The following is a 20,296-nucleotide window of genomic DNA, read 5'->3' on the forward strand; positions in this document are numbered from 1 at the left end:
CACAAAATCCTCAATCCCATCCGATTAGTGTGCGTATCTGATCCGATCCGAAAGTCTTGCGGATCGGATTCATATCCGCAATTTTCGAATTGGATTCAGATAAACACCGCGGATATGCGGATCGGATCCTATCCATGAACACCCTAATCAATTTGACATGGTGCTAAAAAAATTTGCCTCATGGGGTTTTTGGTGAGCAATTATATACTAATGGGTGGAGTAGATTGGATTATGAAAAATGTTTAACCCAACCCAATAAATGCCACAATCCAAAAAGGCCCAATTATTCTTCCATGCACACTATCTTTCTTGTCCAACATCATTCAGCCAAAAAAAAATTCCAACTTTCTCCTCCTCACTCTGCAATGCCGACACTGTCACGCCACCACCACCTCCTCCTCCTCCGTCGTCTCCGCCACCTTCTCCCATCTTCCTTCTCAACCCACTCTCTGCCGCCACCACAGCCTCCTCTCTCTGACCCCTTCTTGGTCGAGAAGGTTCTCCTCAGCTTAAAGCACAACAACCTCAACTCCCTCCACAACCACCTGAACAACAACCTTAACCGCTCCGACCCATTTCCCCTCATCGTCGATATTCTCCGCCGGTGCCATCAAAATCCCACCTTGGCCAACAGGTTCCTACATGCTCTTTCCTTCACTTCTCCCAACCTCAAACACTCCACGCGCTCACTGGGCGCAATGGTGCACGCGCTTGTCCGTCTCAGGAAGGTTCCGGAGGCTCAGGCCCTGCTCCTCCGCATGATCAGGAAAAGCGGAGTCACGCGCCGCGAGATCATCGATTCATTGATCAATGGTGATTCTTGTTCCAATGTCAATGTGAGTGTTTTTGACTTGTTGATAAGGACTTATGTTCAATCTAGGAAGCTTAGAGAAGGTTCTGAAGCTTTTGAATTGTTGAGGGGTAGAGGGTTTTGTGTTTCCATCAATGCATGCAATGCTCTTCTTGGTGCACTTGTGAGAATTGGTTGGGTTGATTTGGCATTCAATGTGTATGATAGTGTTGTGAATAGTGGTATGCATGTTAATGTTTATACTCTTAATATTATGGTTAATGCTTTGTGTAAAGATGGTAGATTGGAATATGTTAAGGATTTTTTGGATGGTATGGAGAATAAGGGTGTTTTCGCCGATGGCGTGACTTATAATACTTTGATCAATGCTCATTGTCGCGAGGGGCTCTTGTCGAAGGCATTCGAGTTGATGAATTCGATGGCAAGCAAGGGGTTAAGACCCGGGGTTTTTACTTATAATGCTATTATCAATGGATTGTGCAAGAAGGGTAACTATGCGAGGGCGAGGGAAGTTTTGGATGAGATGTTGGCGAATGGATTGAGCCCTGATGCCACAACTTTTAACCCCTTGCTTGTGGAGAGTTGTCGGAAGGATAATGTTCGGGAGGCTGAAAAGGTTTTTAACGAAATGTTGCATCATGGAGTTGTTCCTGATTCGATTAGCTTCAGCTCAATTATAGGTGTGTTCTCCAGGAATGGGAATCTTGATCGTGCCTTGGCGTATTTTAATAGCATGAGGGGTTCTGGTTCGGTTCCTGATACCGTGATTTATACCATTCTTATAGACGGATATTGTAGAAACGGAAAAATGCTTGAGGCTTTAAGAATGCGGAATGAAATGGTGGAGCAGGGATGCGTCATGGACGTGGTTACGTATAATACGCTACTGAATGGACTGTGCAAGGGGAAAATGCTTGCTGATGCCGATGAGTTGTTTAAGGAGATGGTGGAAAGAGGAGTTTTTCCTGATTTCTACACTCTAACCACTCTCATCCATGGATATTGCAAGGATGGGAATATGAATAAAGCTCTCGGTTTGTTTGACACAATGACTCAGAGAAACCTTAAGCCAGATGTTGTAACATATAATACATTGATTGATGGATTCTGTAAAATTGGTGAAATGGATAAAGCTAAGGAATTGTGGTCAGATATGTTAAGTAGGAATATAGTGCCAAATCACATATCTTTTAGCATTTTAATAAACGGATTTTGCAGTTTAGGTCTTATGTCCGAAGCATTCGGCTTGTGGGACGAAATGGTAGAGAAAGATATTAAACCCTCCCTGGTTACTTGCAACACCATTGTAAAGGGCTATTTGAGAGCTGGTGATGTGTCGAAGGCTGATGACTTCTTGAACAGGATGATTTCGGGAGGAGTTTCTCCTGATGGTATTACATACAATACTCTTATAAATGGTTTTGTAAAGGAAGAGAACCTTGGCAGAGCTTTTATGTTGATCAACGACATGGTTCAACAAGGGATACTGCCTGATGTTATCACATACAATGCGATTCTATTCGGGTATTGTAGGCAAGGCAGAATGAAAGAGGCTGAGAAGGTATTACGTATGATGATTGACAAAGGAATCAATCCTGATAAATCGACGTACACAGCATTGATCAATGGGCACGTTTCTCAAGACAATCTGAAAGAGGCATTCCGTTTTCATGACGAAATGCTGCAGAGGGGGTTTGTGCCAGAAGACAATGTCTAAGGGATTTTATTGTTGGAGTGATGTACATGTTGGAACTTGGAACATTACAACACTTTGCACCGAATTCCCGGTATGAAAAGGTTGAACTTTCTATCTCCAAGTGTTGTTATCTTAATGTGCCTCATTTGAACTATTTATTGAGATGTGGAATAATAGTGTGTTAATGCGCCTCTTTGTCCAGGTTTCGCATATATAAGGCGAGCATTGCGGCCCTGGTTGGTAACAAAGAAAAGAAAGAAAGATGTATGCTTCCTATAACTATCCAATTATGAATGTCTTGGTGCTTTTTTCTTCATGCTCATGAATATGATAATTAATCTCTCAGTACCTACTTTACTGGTATGATTTATACATTCTCTTTTTTCAAATTCAACTATGACATTCAATGTCATTCTTTTAATCAAATACATTGTGGATGCTTCAAGATGCGAACTAGCCGTTTTGCTAGGAATGGTTTGCAGGTGTGGCATCCTTGTGACAGATCCAAAAAGTTTTGGTAATGATATAGGATCCTAAAAATCTTTGTAAACATCCTTCCAAGTACATGTTGAAGTCAAATGTAGATATTCTCAATGTATACTAATGGAGGTTTTTGTTGCAGTGAAATCAAGAAATGATTATTGAATTGGGCTGAAGCAAATGCTGCCACTTTTCTACCGTTTACCAAAATGCAAGCGGCATATGAAGAGCACAACGATTCGACTAATCGTGCTTGAGTAACTGTGACGGCTTCTTCTGGTACGTTTTTCTGGTCTCCAGAGTTCAAACTCGAAATCGCTTTGGAAAAGGAATGAATTTGCTTATTAGCAGACCAACATTGGTGTTGGTTACATACACATAGATAACTTGTTAAGTTTATTGTTTAGTCATGGATTCTTTTTATCTTCATTGTTGCTATATGAAGCATGAACACTAGAGTATAATAATAATTTGGGCCTCCATACATGTGTAACACTTGGTAACTTCTACAATGAACTTGAATTTTTCCATGATTTAATTAATTTATTTATGGAGTGTTGCCAAAATGAAATTGTAAAATGCAAACAGTTCTGGTTTGATATTTAATCATATGATAATTAGTAGCATGAATGAATTGATCAATCAAATCTAACATGTCTCCAAAACAATTCTTTTCCCAATATGTAAACCTCTTATATCCAGTGACCAATTCATGTTTATACACAACAAATTTCAAGAAAAGGTCCAATTTGATTTGCTTTGCCAGCCTCCATATGACTAGACCTAGTTTATTTATAATCTCAACCACATAATAGATTGGAAGATTATAAGCAATTGAATTGTTCTGTTTAGTGAATATAGACTTAGATTATAGTTTATGCATAGCAGTATTCACGGATCTTATTGGATATGACCAAAATCTCAAGCTGATTCATGCTATAAAAATCAGATCGAATCGGATATTCGAATATAAGACATTTCATTTGAAAAAAAAAAAACTGTTTTTAACTTCTTTTTTTTACATGTTTTACTTCAATAACATTATTAGTAGCATGAATCAATTAATCAATCAAATCTGACATATCTCCTAAACAATGTTTTCCTAAGATGTGAACTACTTATATCCGATGACCAATTCATGTATATACACAAAATCAAACGATGTTTTAAGTAATTAATTTGGGTTAATCAAATGGTTAACTCACTCGTCCATTTAACTAAGTGTTAGGAATTTGAAACCTACTTTGTACATACAACAATCTAGTAACAGGTGACGAATCTTTAAATGGAGTTTCAATTTGCGATGCATTAGTTTTTGGCGCATTGGGCTAAAGAATCATGTGGCAACAAAGAATGATGTTTTAAGTTTTCCAATTTGATTTCCTTGGCCAGCCTTCATATGACTAAGCCAAGTTAATTTATAATCTCAACCACATAATAGATTATAAGAATATATGGAATTGAATCATGCAATGTATTTTATGGACCTAGATTGTCCAACGTTATCCAAGTTGAAATCTTCAAAGTAAAAACCAGCAACTACAAAAATTACATGTCACATACCACTCAATAAATGCATTGAACTATACAAGAAGTAGGTTATTATTATTATTATTATTGTTATTATTATTATTATTGGTAATAATAAGATAAACCCAATATCTGGCTGCTGAAAAAAAGCAGTCAAAACTACCAAAACAACATCATGATTTGTAATTGACACAATTTTGTTCTTAATTGACTTAAACATTACACATCAATTAACCACAATGAATCCAGGCCTAATTAAGAATTAATGTTATTAATGTCCCCAGCAAATTGCTCCTTGTTTAGACAAATTCAAATTTGGCTAAGCAAAGAAAGAATTATGATTAATTGAGTATAATTCACGTCCACAAAACTAAAGCAACCGAAACGGCGGCGGGAAGAGTGGCCTAAGATCAATGATGAAATTCACAATGATGGTGATGAGGATTAAGATTTATCAATAAATTTCCTGAGAAAAGGGCCAAAAAAAAAAAAAAAAAGAAAGAAAAAAAGAAAAGAAAAGAGAGAGAGATAAAATGTCAAATAGTTATATACATTGTCATTGGTGATGTGGATCTTATATATATATATATATAAATCATAGTGGATATGGATAAGCATGTATAATCATCATATTTTAACTATAGACTTATAATAATGCATATATGTATATATATATATGAACAAATAATCGCGAAGGAATTTTATATTAGATATTTTAATTTTTAATAAATTTTTATTTTTTAAAAATTTTAAAAATTATTTTTATAGGATCAATTTATCTCTCTATTATTTTAAAAAAATTAATTTATTTCAAAGTATATTTTTAATTAATTGTCTTATAATTAAAATTTATTAGAAATTTATTCGTTTATCATGCATATTAAAACTTAACTATAAATAATAAGAAACTAATCTATCGAATAAAAATAATTCTTAAAACCTTATAAAAAAATAAAAATTATTAAAAATTAAAGTGTTTGATTTAAAATATTTTAAAAAATCATTTAAATATTTATTTAATAAATAATATAATATCTAATTCCTAACCCCTTTCTTTGACCGATTATTTATCTGTTCCTTTCAAGTATATATCATCACTCTCTAATTTTTATCTAAATTTTGGTGAACGAACTACATAGAAATCACTCTGATCTATGAATTTTATTTTATAATATTGTTATAAGTAATTATTATAACAATTGGCTTGTCTTGTTGTGTTATTAGTAATAAATAAATGTGTATTTGTACTCGCAATTATTGTGGCTTGGAAAGTGACTTGTTTTGAATTTTAGTACACATTTTATTTATTTAATTATGTTTTGACTATGACATTTTAGTGAATATGACACTTAGATCCGATCGAAAGTTCAAAGTTGCAATACAACCGCTACATAATTTGATAAACAGAAGAAGATGAATATTCATTATTCTAGTATTCTATATTCTAGAACATATCATGAGGATGTAAATTTCTATAACCTTGTAATATAATAGGTCAAAACTCAGGTGCAATCGACTTCATGTGAAGTTGATAGTTGAGAGTTGTTAGATGAAAATTTAATCAAATCAGTCAAATCATTTAACAGCTTTCAGTTATTAACTTCACGTGAAGTCGACTACACCTGATTTTCTACTAATATAATAATATAATTAAATTAATCTTGGAGTGAAAATTTGACTTGACAAACCATCAAAATGTGTTGAGAAAGACTTTTAGTATATTTCTTTGTTTTTTTCTTCCTTCTATTTGACTAATAATAAGAAGAAAAAAGAAACAAATAATTAATTTAGATGATAATTTAAAAAAATAATATTTGGAAAAAATAGGGGATCAATATATTTATTCAAATGCATGATCCTCCTAGTACTATATTTTATAACATATAATGTATTATTATTACTTAAATTTCAAGAAAGATAAAATGCATAACTTTAGTTTTTTATTAACAATTTTAAAAAGAAAAAAAAAACTGATTTTACAAATACAAGAGAAAAAATTGTTTACTTTCTCCAACTTTTAGAGGAGGTGGCAATATAATTTTCCCCCAAAATATTCAATTGTAGCTAGTGGCTCTTATGTAATCTTTGGTTATCTAAGACAAGCAAATAAGGACAAATATGGGTGGAATTTTATTCTTATTTATATTGAGAGATGACTTACTTCTAACAAAGTAAGTTGAAATTATTATTAGTAGGTTCCAAAATAAATCTGGTGACTGAAAAAAAAAAAGAGATTATAAAAGAAATTAAAATTATTAAGCTGGCCTCTTTTGTAAGTTGTAACCCTAGTGACTCGCTCAACTGTTTCTGTTTGCTTTTGTTTGGCATTTTATATTGCCTTTGTCATTAGGTTTTACCAACAATTTTAATATAAAATGACAAATAATTTCAGACTTTTTATTGCAAAAATAACTAAATCTATAGATATGTTTAATGAGTTTAATTTTGGTACACTGACAGTGTAAAATGTTTTACAGCTTTACGCAGTCGTGCAATTATGTCCATTCTTTTGAATGACTAACTATTCGTGCAGTTAATGTCAAAGACAGTTATTTTTGTTAATGTAGTGTTATACATAATTAAATACACATGTAAAACTATTTTATACTGAGAGTACATCAAAATTAAATTCATATTTAATTACTAATAAGTTTTATCTGATAACATACATAAATTTCTTTGTCGATTATTTTGAATATGGTAGAGAAGAATTTATTTGTCTCTCATCTACAAAGATTAAGATATATTTGTAAATTAAATTTGATGAAATATTTAATTATCTTCGTAATAAAATATTGAAGACCTATTTTTTTTTTTTCAACTTCAAAACATGAATATATGGAGATTGCACAAAGAGAAATATTCAATTGTTCTTAAATCTTAATTCACAAGATGAAAATTCAAAGGTTGTTGATCCAATTCAAACTTTGGTTATTGGAAATTAATGAAATTTCTCCTGTGGTCTTTTTCCTTAAATTTCGCATTTTCGTTACCTAGCGATAATTCTACTACTCTGGCGTGATGGGAATATAATTAATTCTTACTTTCACTATTTTCCTATTATTTTTGTGGACCATTGAAAATATGATTATTGAATCGGCTTGCAACTTCAAAAATAATAAAGTTTAAATTTTATGTACTAATAGTGAAAATAAATTATGTGTATTACATAAATAAGTAATACTAAAAAAATTAAAGCCAAAATATTATTGAAAAATTAATATAAAATTAAAATATATAAGTTTGTGAGAGTCTTATATTGTCTAAACTCTAAAGAGAATTTTATATCTTAGCTTGCAGTAATAATAAATCTAAAAAAAATTTGACAATAAAAACAAAATATATATAATGTGAGATAATTTTTATAATTATATAGCATAATAACATCATGAAAATAAATAAACATCATTATTATATATTATTATTAAAATTGTAATGGGATATATAAATGATTACATTATTCTAATATAATATCATACTCTGTTTAACTATACGGTTTACACGTTCCAAGTATATGGTGATTTCCGAAATAAAGTAGTAAATATAAAAAGAATAATATCCCAAATAAATCTCCAAAGAATTTGCAGTCGAACAAATTTGTCCCCAACAAAATTTAACTAAAATTTTGACCCTGATATTTTTAGTTATACACCAAATACGTCCCCATGCCAGTTTGACTCGATCAGGACGTTCTACGTGGAGGTTAATGGGCTGACGTGTTAGGTTAACTGCCACGTGTCACCTTCAGGACAATTTAGTCCCCATCCAAGTTGGACAAAACGACGTTGTATTGGATCATGAGGCGAACGACGTCGTTTCATGGAAGACAAATTCGTCCTCATCATGAAAGACAGAATTGCGAAACGGCAACATTTTAAATGGGGGACCTATCTGCCTGTTCGAGGGGACCTATCTGCCTGATGATTATGCTTCTATTGAGACTTATTTGTCTGATAACCTAATGTTAGGGGACCTATCTGACCTATAATTGGTGATATTACCCTCAAATATATTCATTGCCCTTTTTTGGTTTCATTGAAAACACAGGTTGATGTATCTGGACCTAGTAGCTTACAAAATTCTAATCCTCTCTCTGATGACAATCAAATTGAAAATTCTCCTTCACATGTCACAAAAAAATATTTCAGGCAATCGCAAATATGCTAATTTTGAATGACTTAATGCGTATGTTGAATGATGGCTTGCCTTGGAGGAGAGAGTGAAGCAGTTGGAGGATCTGTTGTTGAAGAAGAATGAGGATAGCCATGTTGTGAAAAAGCATACTGTTTTTGCTTTGTTTAGGGGTATAATAATTGGGGGCATTGATAGTTGTAGTTGTGTTTTGTATGTATGTGGTGGTTGTTTAGGCAAGTTTTAATCTGTGTTGATTATCAAATTGTTAGATTAAAATGTCTCATTATATTTAGATGGATATGCATGAAATCAATTGTGGTAAATAGTATAAAAGAAACACGTTGCTTTTGGTCTGTTTCATCCATTTATCCCGGTGTTGGAATAAATTTGAACAATCTAGATGCTGTGCCACTGGTTGCAATTGCCATGTTCTCAACACTAACACTCTTCTGAGCATTGGACCTGATTACTGTTTGCTTTGGACGTCTAAAAGGTTCCTGAGCCTGGAATTGACAAAATTATTATGAGGATGTTTCATACAGATTTTAACATACGCATTAAGTCATTCAAAATTAGCATACTTTGAAATTGTCTGAGACATTTTTTTGTGACATGTGAAGGAGAATCTTCAATTTGAGTGTTATGAGAGGGAGGATTAGAATTTTGCAAGCTACCAGGTCCAGATACATCAGCTTGTGTTTTCAATGAAATCAAAAAAAGACAATGAATATATTTGAGGGTAATGTCACCAATTATAGGTCAGATAGCTCCCCAAACATTAGGTTATCAGACAAATAGGTCCTCAAACATTAGGTTATCAGACAAATAGGTCCCCAAACATTAGGTTATCAGACAAATAGGTCCCTATAGAAGCATAATCATCAGGCATATAGGTTCCCTCAAACACGCAGATAAGTCTGGTGGAGACGAATTTGTCCTCCACCAAACGACGTCGTTCGCCTCATGATCCAATATGATGTCGTTTTGTCCAACTTGGACAGGGACTAAATTGTCCTGGAGGTGACACGTAACAGTTAACCTGACATGTCAGTCCGTTAACCTCCACGTAGGACGTCCTGACCGGGTCAAACTGCCTTAGGGACGTATCTGGTGTATAACTAAAAACGTCAGGATCAAAATTTTAGTTAAATTTTGTTTGAGACAAATCTGCCTGACCGTGAATTCTTTGGAGACCTATTTGGAGTATTACTCATATAAAAAAGAAAAAATCAATAATTCCCACCAAAGCCCAACTAACCTTAAAGTTAAAATGTTTAAAAACAAAATATTGGCTTGGAAAAATATTAATCAATTTTGTTTGATTCTTCTTCAATTCTTTTGTGTCTTCCTATCTTTTAAGCTCTATACGTAATGGCTGATTTGTAGTGGTTAATCTATATATCGACAACTATTACCCTAGTATAAGATAGATAGATATAGATAATATCTAAAATGGTCTTTAATTGAAATTTTTAATTTGTCTCAGATTAGTTTTTCACTTTTTAAAATGACTAAATGTATTCTTTATTTTTAGAAATGTAAATTCTCGTTTGTTCAAAAGTCATCAGACGTTTTAACGTTATTGATGTGTGCAGTTAAGTGCCAAATTGACATATTTTTTTGGGGGGTCATGGTAGCCAACACGACCTGACAGATACTCGAAGCCCACCCCATCCAGTTTCACATCTGAAAGACATCTTAGCTTCTTCTCCAAACGCCATAGTTGGCTGCGCTGCGCGTTCCTCGTCTTCAACCAAGCTTCGCCTCCCGTATTGGATTTTCCAATTATCTCTTCACGCTACTGCTGGTTGCTCCAACTTCATCGTCACGTGCTTCACCGTGATTTGACAACTCTCCCTTTCCCAACTGTTGCGCCATACTTGCACTTCGTGTTCCCATCTGATGACTCCTGATTGGATCGAGGTCTGCTTCTCTGCTCTACTACGGTAATGTTGTTGCGATTATTCATCGTATCCGCTCTCTGCCTCTGAAGATCCGGTTTGAGTCTTCCTTCACTGTTCACCACTTCTCATCGGTTTGAGTGTGGCGCTAGGAGCTCTATTCCATCAAAAAACGATGGCTCTCTCAAATGTGGAACTTGCTGCTACAATAATAGAGAAGGGCGACATCACCAGCTGCTGGAGAGAAGGTCACCAGAGATGATGGCAGTTTGTTTGAAGGGCCCAATTGCAAAAAATGACGTTGTATCGTGTTATAGTCTCTCTTCTTCAAATAAATTAAAGTAGCGGCGAAGAAGAAGAGAAGCATTAATGGTCGCCCCGCAAATTTTAAGTACAACACAATAAGTTTAGCTATCATCTCGAATACGACACCAACGAGGACTTCGAAATAATCTTTTTTCCAAAACAATGATTTCAACTATCATCTCAAATTGAATTCTTACTGAAGTTTTGTGGCCTGCATTATATATCATTTAAATTCAATGTACAGGTTATGGTCAATGGACTTCTCTTTCACTCAACTTTCACTAGAGTTCTTATTTAAATTTTTTTTTACTTCTATTACTACCACCTATCATGGCTCATGCATAAGAGCAAATAAGACAAGCTTCATAGATGAGATGACGAACAGCAGAGAAGAGGAAATGAAGAACATACCAAGATAAATGATGAAGATGAATATTTAGGGGTTAGGACTTTATAAGTGTGAATAGATTAATTTGGGTATTTTAACCAAATTTTGGACACCAATTTGAGTCGAACTCCTTGTGTGTCAACACCAGCATGCAATTAATTGCAAACTTGACACTTAACTGTACACATCATTTAAAATGTCTGGTAATTTTTGGACTAACGAAAATTCACATTTCTGAGAGAAGAAGATACATTTGGTCATTTTAAAAAGTGGCTGGGAAACTAATCGAAGGCAAGTTGAAAATTTCAGGGACCATTTGAGATATTACCCCTCCCCCTCTCTCTCTCAATAAATAATTTTATAATATAATAATAAAATTTTTATAATTAAAAGATAAAGAATGAATCCGATCCTTAACTTATTAACCTCTAAAAAAAAAAATTAAATATAACAACAAAGTCTTTTCTTTCGTAAGATCGGTTATATGGATTAAATAATATTTATTGTGTCGTATCATGTATCATGTCTATATTAGGATTGTTGACGCATAAATCTCTTTTGATCAACTCATGTATGATTTTTTCAAGTCTTCCTCTACTATTTGCCACCTATTCCCCTTCCATCTCATCCACACTCCTAATCGGGTAATCTGTTGATCTTATTCTCACATGTCCAAACCACCTTTGGTGCGTGAGATTCTACCATCTTTTCTACAATGGCCGTTGCTTCAACCTTTTCTCTTATATATTTATTCCTTATTTTGTCCATATATGTGTAGTCTCTCGTCTATCTTAGCATCCTCATCTCTGCAGCACTTAATTTATGTTCATACTTACCCTTTACCATTCAACACTCTATTCCATATATAATATTGTCGGTCTAATGGAAGTGCGATAAAATTTTTCTTTAACTTTTAATCGTACTTTTTTAGTACATATAAAACCAGATGCATTCTATCATTTTGATCAGTCTGTTTGTATCGAATATTTTAAGTCCTTCTCAATTTTTTTTATTATCTTGTATAATACACTTAAGATACTTAAAATACTTTATTTGTAGTAGGATATTTCTTCAAATTTCACTTTTGTATTGTTATTTCTCTCTCGTCTACTAAACTTACATTTTGTATATACCGTTTCACTGTGACTTTATGTTCAATCTGTATTTCTCTAAAACTCCTTTCACTACAAGAAAAAGCGTGTTTATCGACGGCAAAAATCGACGGCTATTTCTGCCGTCGATAATTTTCGACGGCCTGCTGTCGATATTACTAAAAAAATAATTAAAAATAAAAATATTAAAATCGACGGCCTAGTCGTCGATATTTTTATAATGCATTAATTTATCGTCATGTTATAGGCGAACCAGAAGTCGAAAATAAAATCGACGAATATGGCGTCTATTTTATTATTTTAAATATCGACAACTTTGCCGTCGATAAATTTGAACGGTCTAGATTACTTTCTAAAATGGGATGAACGGTCTAAATTTAATCTATATAATAGATGCCATACGTGTTATTTTTTTTTATATTAAAATCGACGAATATGGCGTCTATTTTATTATTTTAAATATCGACAACATTGCCGTCGATAAATTTGAACGATCTAGATTACTTTCTAAAATGGAATGAACGGTCTAAATTTAATCTATATAATAGACGCTATATGTGTTGTTTTTTTCATATTAAAATCGACGAATATGTCGTCTATTTTATTATTTAAAATATCGACACCTTTGCCGTCGATAAATTTGAATAAAATCGACAAATAGGCCGTCGATTTTTATCACTAAAAACACATTTTCTCAACTCCTGCTTCCAAAGTTCAGAAACGCATACTTCCCCAAATTCAAGCTAGGTATCCTTTGATTGAATTCGCTTTCTCTTCAACGCCACCTCCGTCCGACACCACCACCGGCGACCACCATCGCCTACCCTCTCTCTCTTCCTTCTTCTCTTTCTTCCCCATTTCTCCATTTCTTCGTTCCTGCGTGCGACACCCCTGTTCGTGGAGTCACCCTCTGTCCGCGTCTTCAAGCACCGACAAGCAACCACCAGCGGCGGCGACCTTCTGTGCCACCGCGACATCACCACCACCCCACCGCCTCTCCGTTCTTCTTCCTCCTTTCATCAATGCAGGTTCCCTTCACTTGTTCCCTATCTTTCTTTTCTTTATTTTCACTGCTTTTTAATTCTGTTTTTAGAAATTTTGGTTAGGCTTAGGTTTGTTAAAACTTGTGTTTCTGGAGTGAAATTGTTGTTAGCTGTATCTTTCTGAAATTACTGGGTTGAATGTTGCTTAGATTAAACTGAAATTTACTGTTTTGAACTCTGCACACCACATATTCGGAGAAATGCCTGAATGAAATTTTTGTATGTAAGGCTTTATTATTATGATTATTATTAGGTTTATTTTTTCAATTTTATAACATTTTGATAGAGTAAAATAGTAAATAGTATATTGTATCTAGCTAGGGAAGAATCTAATAACACATCGTTTGGGTAATGAGCTCGATGGGGTTCAATGGTTGGTACCACACTTTGGTAAAAGCTAAGGCACATTTTGTGTGGTCCGCTAGTTTTAGTTTGTACTTGAGACACACACTTTTGGTGAAGAGTACTGTCAATAATGCACGATTGTTGGTTATGCTTTGAATTTTGTACTTGCTTCTACTCCTATGAAGATTCACGTTATTACTTAATTATTGGTTCTTTCTCATTCATGCACTTTATGCAATTCACTTTTCTACATCTATGTATTAGTTATGGAATCAATTCTTTATTTTCATGGCTTCACGCCATTTATGTATAAAACTTAGTAGTGGTCGTGTTTAACATAATTCACACAACTTTCAATCTAACCTAACACTCGGCTACTGCATATTTGAATTTCTCCATTTAATCACCTTCGATCTTACTCGTTTACTCCTCCCAACCTAGTAAAACCTTAACCTAATTTTGTGCTCATTGAAGTTTTTTACCTAACACCCTACTCTTATTCTATGTTACTAATTAATTAGCTTCATATTATTGATGAGTGAGTATATTATATAAAGTCTCCTATTGTCTAAAACAATTACGATTATTTCAAAAAGAAAAGAGAAAGTTTGTAAATTAAAATTTTTCAAATAACATTTCTTTCATTTTTGTCCTTTATTTTTATCCTTTGTTGATTAAAAAAAATTGTATTATTACATACAAAAATGTGAATCTGCTAGCTATATCTGGCTTTCTTCTTGTTGCCAACTACATACACCATCTCATTTTTATAAAAGTGGAAGTTGTCACCTTTGTTATTATTATCATGTACTTTTACTTTGGATGTATAGAAATGGAAGGACATTTAGGAACACATACTATCATCTTTCTTCCAGTTCTATCTTATTACAAATCAATATTGCTAACTTATTTGTTGATCATTAAAAGATTTCAAATGAAATGTCATGGCTCGAGTTTTGATTTTATTTAATCTATTTACCTTGATCAATTATATTTTCTGGTACTATTACTACACTGTTTAGTTTTAGATTATGGTGCTTATGGTATTAGTTCAACTTGCTAGCTATATTTCAATGTCTCTGAATTGCATGCATTAATTTATGATTAATAGATAAGATCCATAACAGTGGTCATTAGTGGCTATTTGATCCATAAAAGAGGTGCCATATAAAAGAATGCATTATTTGCCATTGATTCCAAGGCTACAAAGGTTGTATGCATCAATGAGTACTGCCCCTCATATGTTGTGGCATCACCAAAATCGCAGAAATGACGACGTGATGACACATCCTTCCCATGGTGAAGCATGAAAACATTTTGATACCAAGCATCCTCATTTTGCAAGCGAACCGCGTAATGTTAGACTTGGACTTTGTTCTGATGGGTTTTCTCCTAATGTTCATTTTAGCACACCGTACTCTTGTTGGCCTGTTATAGTTACCCCTTATAACCTTCCACCTCATATGTGTATGAAAGACCCTTTTTTGTTCCTAACGTGCATCATACCTGGAAAAGAAAATCCCAAAGCAAAAATTGATGTTTATCTTCAACCATTGATAGATGAACTTAAAGAGTTATGGGATGAAGGCGTCCTAACATACGACATTCATAGCAAGAAGAATTTTCAGTTAAAGGCTGTATTAATATGGACAATTAACGATTTTTCTGCTTATGGAATGTTGTCTGGTTGGAGTACGGGGGGAAGATTAGTGTGTCCAGTATGCATGGAGGATACCAAGGCCTTTTGGTTAGATTATGGCCGAAAGAATTCGTGGTTTGACTGTCACAGGAGATATTTACCTGAAGGTCATCCTTATAGGCGTAATAAAGTTGGTTTTAAGAAGAATGTTGAGGAGGATGAAGAACCTCGTATTAGGCTTAGTGGCGAACAGGTCTGGGAAAGAGTTAGACACTATCCTAAAATAGTTGACACAGGAGGACAAGTGAGATTGAGCGGATATGGGGTGGAACACAATTGGACCAAAAGGAGTATATTTTGGGATCTCCCATATTGGAAAGATCATTTGGTTCGTCATTGTTTGGATCTAATGCATATTGAGAAGAATATTTTTGATAACATAATGAATACCGTTATGGATACTGAAAGAACAAAAGACAATGAAAAGGCAAGATTAGACATGGCTGTGCTTTGTAAGCGACCAGATTTGAATTTGGTGCAGGTACGCGAAGTTCATTGGGCAAAGCCTAAGGGCAACTATGTCTTGACACTCCAACAACGAAAAAATATTTGTAAATGGGTACAAGAGTTGAAAATGCCAGATGGATATGTTTCAAATTTACAAAGGTGTGTCGATGTCAAGGGAGGAAAATTGTTTGGGATGAAAACTCATGATTGTCATGTATTTATGGAGTGTTTACTTCCGTTAGCCTTCAAAGAGTTGCCAGACCACGTGTGGAAACCGTTGACCGAAATAAGTCAATATTTTAGGGACCTTTGTTCATCTACTCTTCGGGTTAGCGATCTTGTACAAATGGAAGCTAATATTCCTGTTATTTTGTGCAAGTTAGAAAGAATTTTTCCACCTGCCTTTTTCGACATAATGGAGCATCTACCAGTTCACTTGGCATATGAGGCACGTGTTTGTGGACCAGCTCAGTATAGGTGGATGTATCCATTTGAGCGTGAAATAGGCACGTATAAGAGATCAGTGAAGAATCGAGCTAGAGTAGAGGGTTCAATTTGTCAAGCATACCTGGCTAGAGAGACATCAAGTTATTGTTCTTATTATTTTGAGCCACATGTCATGTCTAAGAGAACAACGCCGAATCGGAATGATGATGGTGGTGTAAGTTCATCTGAGCCTACCCTTTCTATTTTTGATCAACCGGGTATTCTTGGGAGAGCCAACAAAGACAGATGGTTAACTAGTATGGAAATGAAAGCCGCTCACTTACATATCTTGTTGAATTGTCCTGAAGTCGATACATTTAGAAGTAAATACGAACAAATCCATGGGAGCAATAATTCTTTATCCAACTTTCCATCATGGTTCCATGAGCATGTAAGTTTTTACATTTTGTTGACTGTATCAAAATATGTCAAAGTAAATATGGTTCCATCATAGTTCTGGATCACGTGTTCCCCCACCTCCTCCTTTTACTTTTTCAAGCTCTCAGAAAAGCACAGCCCCAGCCCCAGTCCCAACCCCAGCCCCAGGTAGAAAACTCCCACCTATTCTGCAGCGACCAGGACAACCACAGAGTTCTCAAAGGGAGGATGATTTTGACGATTTTGATGACTCAGATAATTATTTAGACGAGTATGAGTAGGTTATTTGATTACTTTACTTTGAATATTTTGTATTATTAGTAGATTGCAATTTAAACGAATATAAGTCTAAGTTTAGTTATTTATCTTGTCTTGAGTCTTTATGTTAGAGGGTTATTTATTATTTTGATAAGTTTGTAAACTCATTATCTAATATTTAGTATAAATTTTATTTTTATATTTAAAAGTTTATTTGTCTTGTTATCTAATATTCTGTTTAAATTTTATTTTTATATTTAAAAGTTTATTTGTATTAACGGTTTACTATTTTTCAAATAGAAAAAAAAATTAAAACATATAACTATTAAAATCGACGGCAAAGTTGTCGCTTTTAAAAGTTAAAATAGACAAATCTAAATAATTAAATCGACGACAAAAGTGTCGATTTTATTCAAGCACATATCGACGGCCTTGACGTCGATTTTATTGAGTTAAATATCGACAAAGAGGACGTCGATTTTAAATAATAATATCGACGGTAATGTTGTCGATTTTATTAAGGATGTAAAATTCTCACACCCATATTACAGACGGAACTAACGTCGATTTTATTAAATTATTATCGACGGCCATCAAAGCCGTCGATTTTATTAGCATTTTGAAAAACCGACAGGTTTTATAGCGACCAACTGCGCCGTCTTATTTTGCCGTCGAATTGGCCGTCGATTTTAACGACGTTTCTTGTAGTGTTTATACAATTTTAACTTCTGATTTTAAATTTTTCCTTGTTTAAAAGAAAGGATTTAAGTACATATAATTTTTTTTATATAATTCTCTTGTGTTAAAAGATATGTAAGTATACATTATTATTTTAGACCTAGTATAGTCATTTTATGAGTGTTAGAGGGAGGAAGAGGGAGAAGTGTAATTGATGTATGCATTCACTCAAATGTTATTACCTTATTTTGCCTTTAATTAATTTTTTAGGGTTTAAGGTTTATATTTAGGAGGGTTCAAGGTTTTTATTTGTATGATACAGACATATAATAATTTGCTCTAAGATTATTGAAGGGACTACATTTTGGTATGTGTTTAACAGCCTCTAAAAGTATGTTTTAAGACATGCTTAAAAAGCCAACAACTAGACAGATATAATTAATTTTTTTCTTATCTTTAAAATTTAAATTCGAGACAATTAGAACAAATTACTAACCATATCACTCGACCAATTGTCCAATTCAATATTAATTAGCGTATAACGATAATGCACGTAATTAAAAAGTTTATTTTATTTCTCTGAAATTATTATCCTGTATTTGTATATATTAAGGATGAATGACATGACATTTTGACTTCTAACAATTATTCAAAAGAGTCTTACAACATTGTTAGTTGCATTGTAATAATCCATGTTCTTTTCAATTTTTGTTTTTTAATGGGAAATGTCATAGTATAATGTATTGCATGCGCATTCATACAATGCAACAAAAAAATTTCTAGAATACATTATAAGAATTTTTTATTTTATTTGAAGGAAAATACGAGGCATATCATAGAAATTAAAGTCATCGCTCAAATATATAGTTGATTATCAATTAATTACACACCGAGAAGGAAAGTAATAAAGTCAATATTATTATTAAGGTTTAATTACTATTTTGAATTCTATAGTTCGTTAAATTTATAATTAAGTTTCTAATTTTTTTAATTAAATTTTTATACTATTTTTAATTTTATAATTAGATCATTTTCATGTCAAAAAAATTATAATTAATAGAATATTCTTTCTAAAAAATATATAATCAAATATTCTGTTGATTATAATATTCCGTTGATTCTAATAAAACTTAATTACGAAATTAAAAATAACGTAGGGATCCAATTAAAAAAATTATAGAAATTTAATTATAAATTTAATAAAATTATAAGAACTAATAGCATAATTAAACCTAACATTAAATCTCTAAGTGAAACTTCTATCCTATTTTATATAATTCAGTATTTATCGTTCTATGTAAAAAAAAAAAAAGGAACTGATTGAGTTTCTTAGCAATTGATGAAGCATTATTTCGTTAAGATTTTTCTATTCTATTATTATATTACTATTAGCATATTTTTATTTTCTTAATCATCGTCTTATTGTAAACCCAGAAATAAAAGCAACTGGTTAATTAAGAACTGTTTTGATACTGGTGGAATATTATTCAATGCCATACGTCTCTCATTTAAATAAAAAATAAATATTAGATTATATTAAATGGAAATAAAAGAAAGTAAATTTATTTAATCATGTGCCAAATTCGTGATAAAAATAAATAAATTAAATAAAATAAAAATAAAAGTGCTTTTGTAAAATTATTTTTATATTGAAAAAATCCGCCATAATTAGTTCCAAGTTGTCACCTTTCCTAATAAAATATTAACGCTTTCAACTGTGGCTATTTATTTTCTGTCACATGCTCAAAAACTACATGAAACTAATTATTGGAGCTAGATCTATCTATGGTATTCTACAGAAAGTGGAAGTCTTATTTTGCACGTGTATATGATATATATAGAAACTTGTTTTGGCCTTTTATATATTATTTTTATAAATATTTTTCCCATTTGTAATTCTTGATGATTTTTATTAGTCACAAAATGAAAACGTATAACATGTTTTTGTTGGAATAAATTATTTTAATAATCCAAATCATTCATATTGAGTCATAAAAAATATATCATAATGCGGACGCGTATCTTTACTAGTAGAAATTAGAAATTAGACGAAAGGATTGTCTCAATCTTGTGGTTCTTTTGATTTTCCTCAATTAAAACCTTCTGTATTTCTAGGTAGCTGAATTACAACTCTTCTGATGGGGAAAGAGTTACTGAGACGGTTTTGGTATGTTGGGGATCGAAACCTTGAAGACACTATTTATATTTGAGTATGGCACCCATTAAACCCTAAAGCCCAAATAAAATAGTATCTAAAGTCCAAAAGATAATATATCTAAAATCCAAAAGATAATTATCTAAAGAACAAAAGGTAATATATGGTTTTATTCTCATTTAATTCCAAATCAAAAGTAATTATGACTTATTCAATTTAGCATTTATAACAATAAATGAAATCACCATTATATAAGTTACTTAATTTGAAATAGCATAATTTGTGATTATAATTAATATATGTATTGCCCACAAACGCGCGCATCTGAATGCTATTTCTCTCATTATTTTAACAATCTGGTTCGTCTCATATATTATATATGAAATCACCGCAGCTTTTATCACATTAAATGTCGTGACTAAACCACGACAATCACCATCCTAATATAC

General features: G+C 32.8%; 1 protein-coding gene across 2 annotated transcripts; it reads left to right on the top strand.

The window, feature by feature from the left end:
• Positions 1-277: 277 nt before the first annotated feature.
• Positions 278-3,558, top strand: LOC112766013 (uncharacterized). Of its 2 annotated transcripts, none has more exons than XM_025811861.3 (3): positions 278-2,608; positions 2,710-2,771; positions 3,130-3,558. In XM_025811861.3, the coding sequence occupies exon 1, from the start codon at positions 294-296 to the stop codon at positions 2,526-2,528; it is 2,235 nt and encodes a 744-aa protein (XP_025667646.1). In that variant the 5' UTR covers positions 278-293; the 3' UTR covers positions 2,529-2,608; positions 2,710-2,771; positions 3,130-3,558. The 2 variants fall into 2 exon arrangements, with proteins under 2 accessions (XP_025667646.1, XP_025667648.3); XM_025811863.3 differs by having other exon boundaries at positions 278-2,598.
• Positions 3,559-20,296: the final 16,738 nt, after the last annotated feature.

Source organism: Arachis hypogaea, chromosome 17, assembly GCF_003086295.3.
Source record: "Arachis hypogaea cultivar Tifrunner chromosome 17, arahy.Tifrunner.gnm2.J5K5, whole genome shotgun sequence".
Classification (NCBI taxonomy): Eukaryota; Viridiplantae; Streptophyta; class Magnoliopsida; order Fabales; family Fabaceae; genus Arachis; species Arachis hypogaea.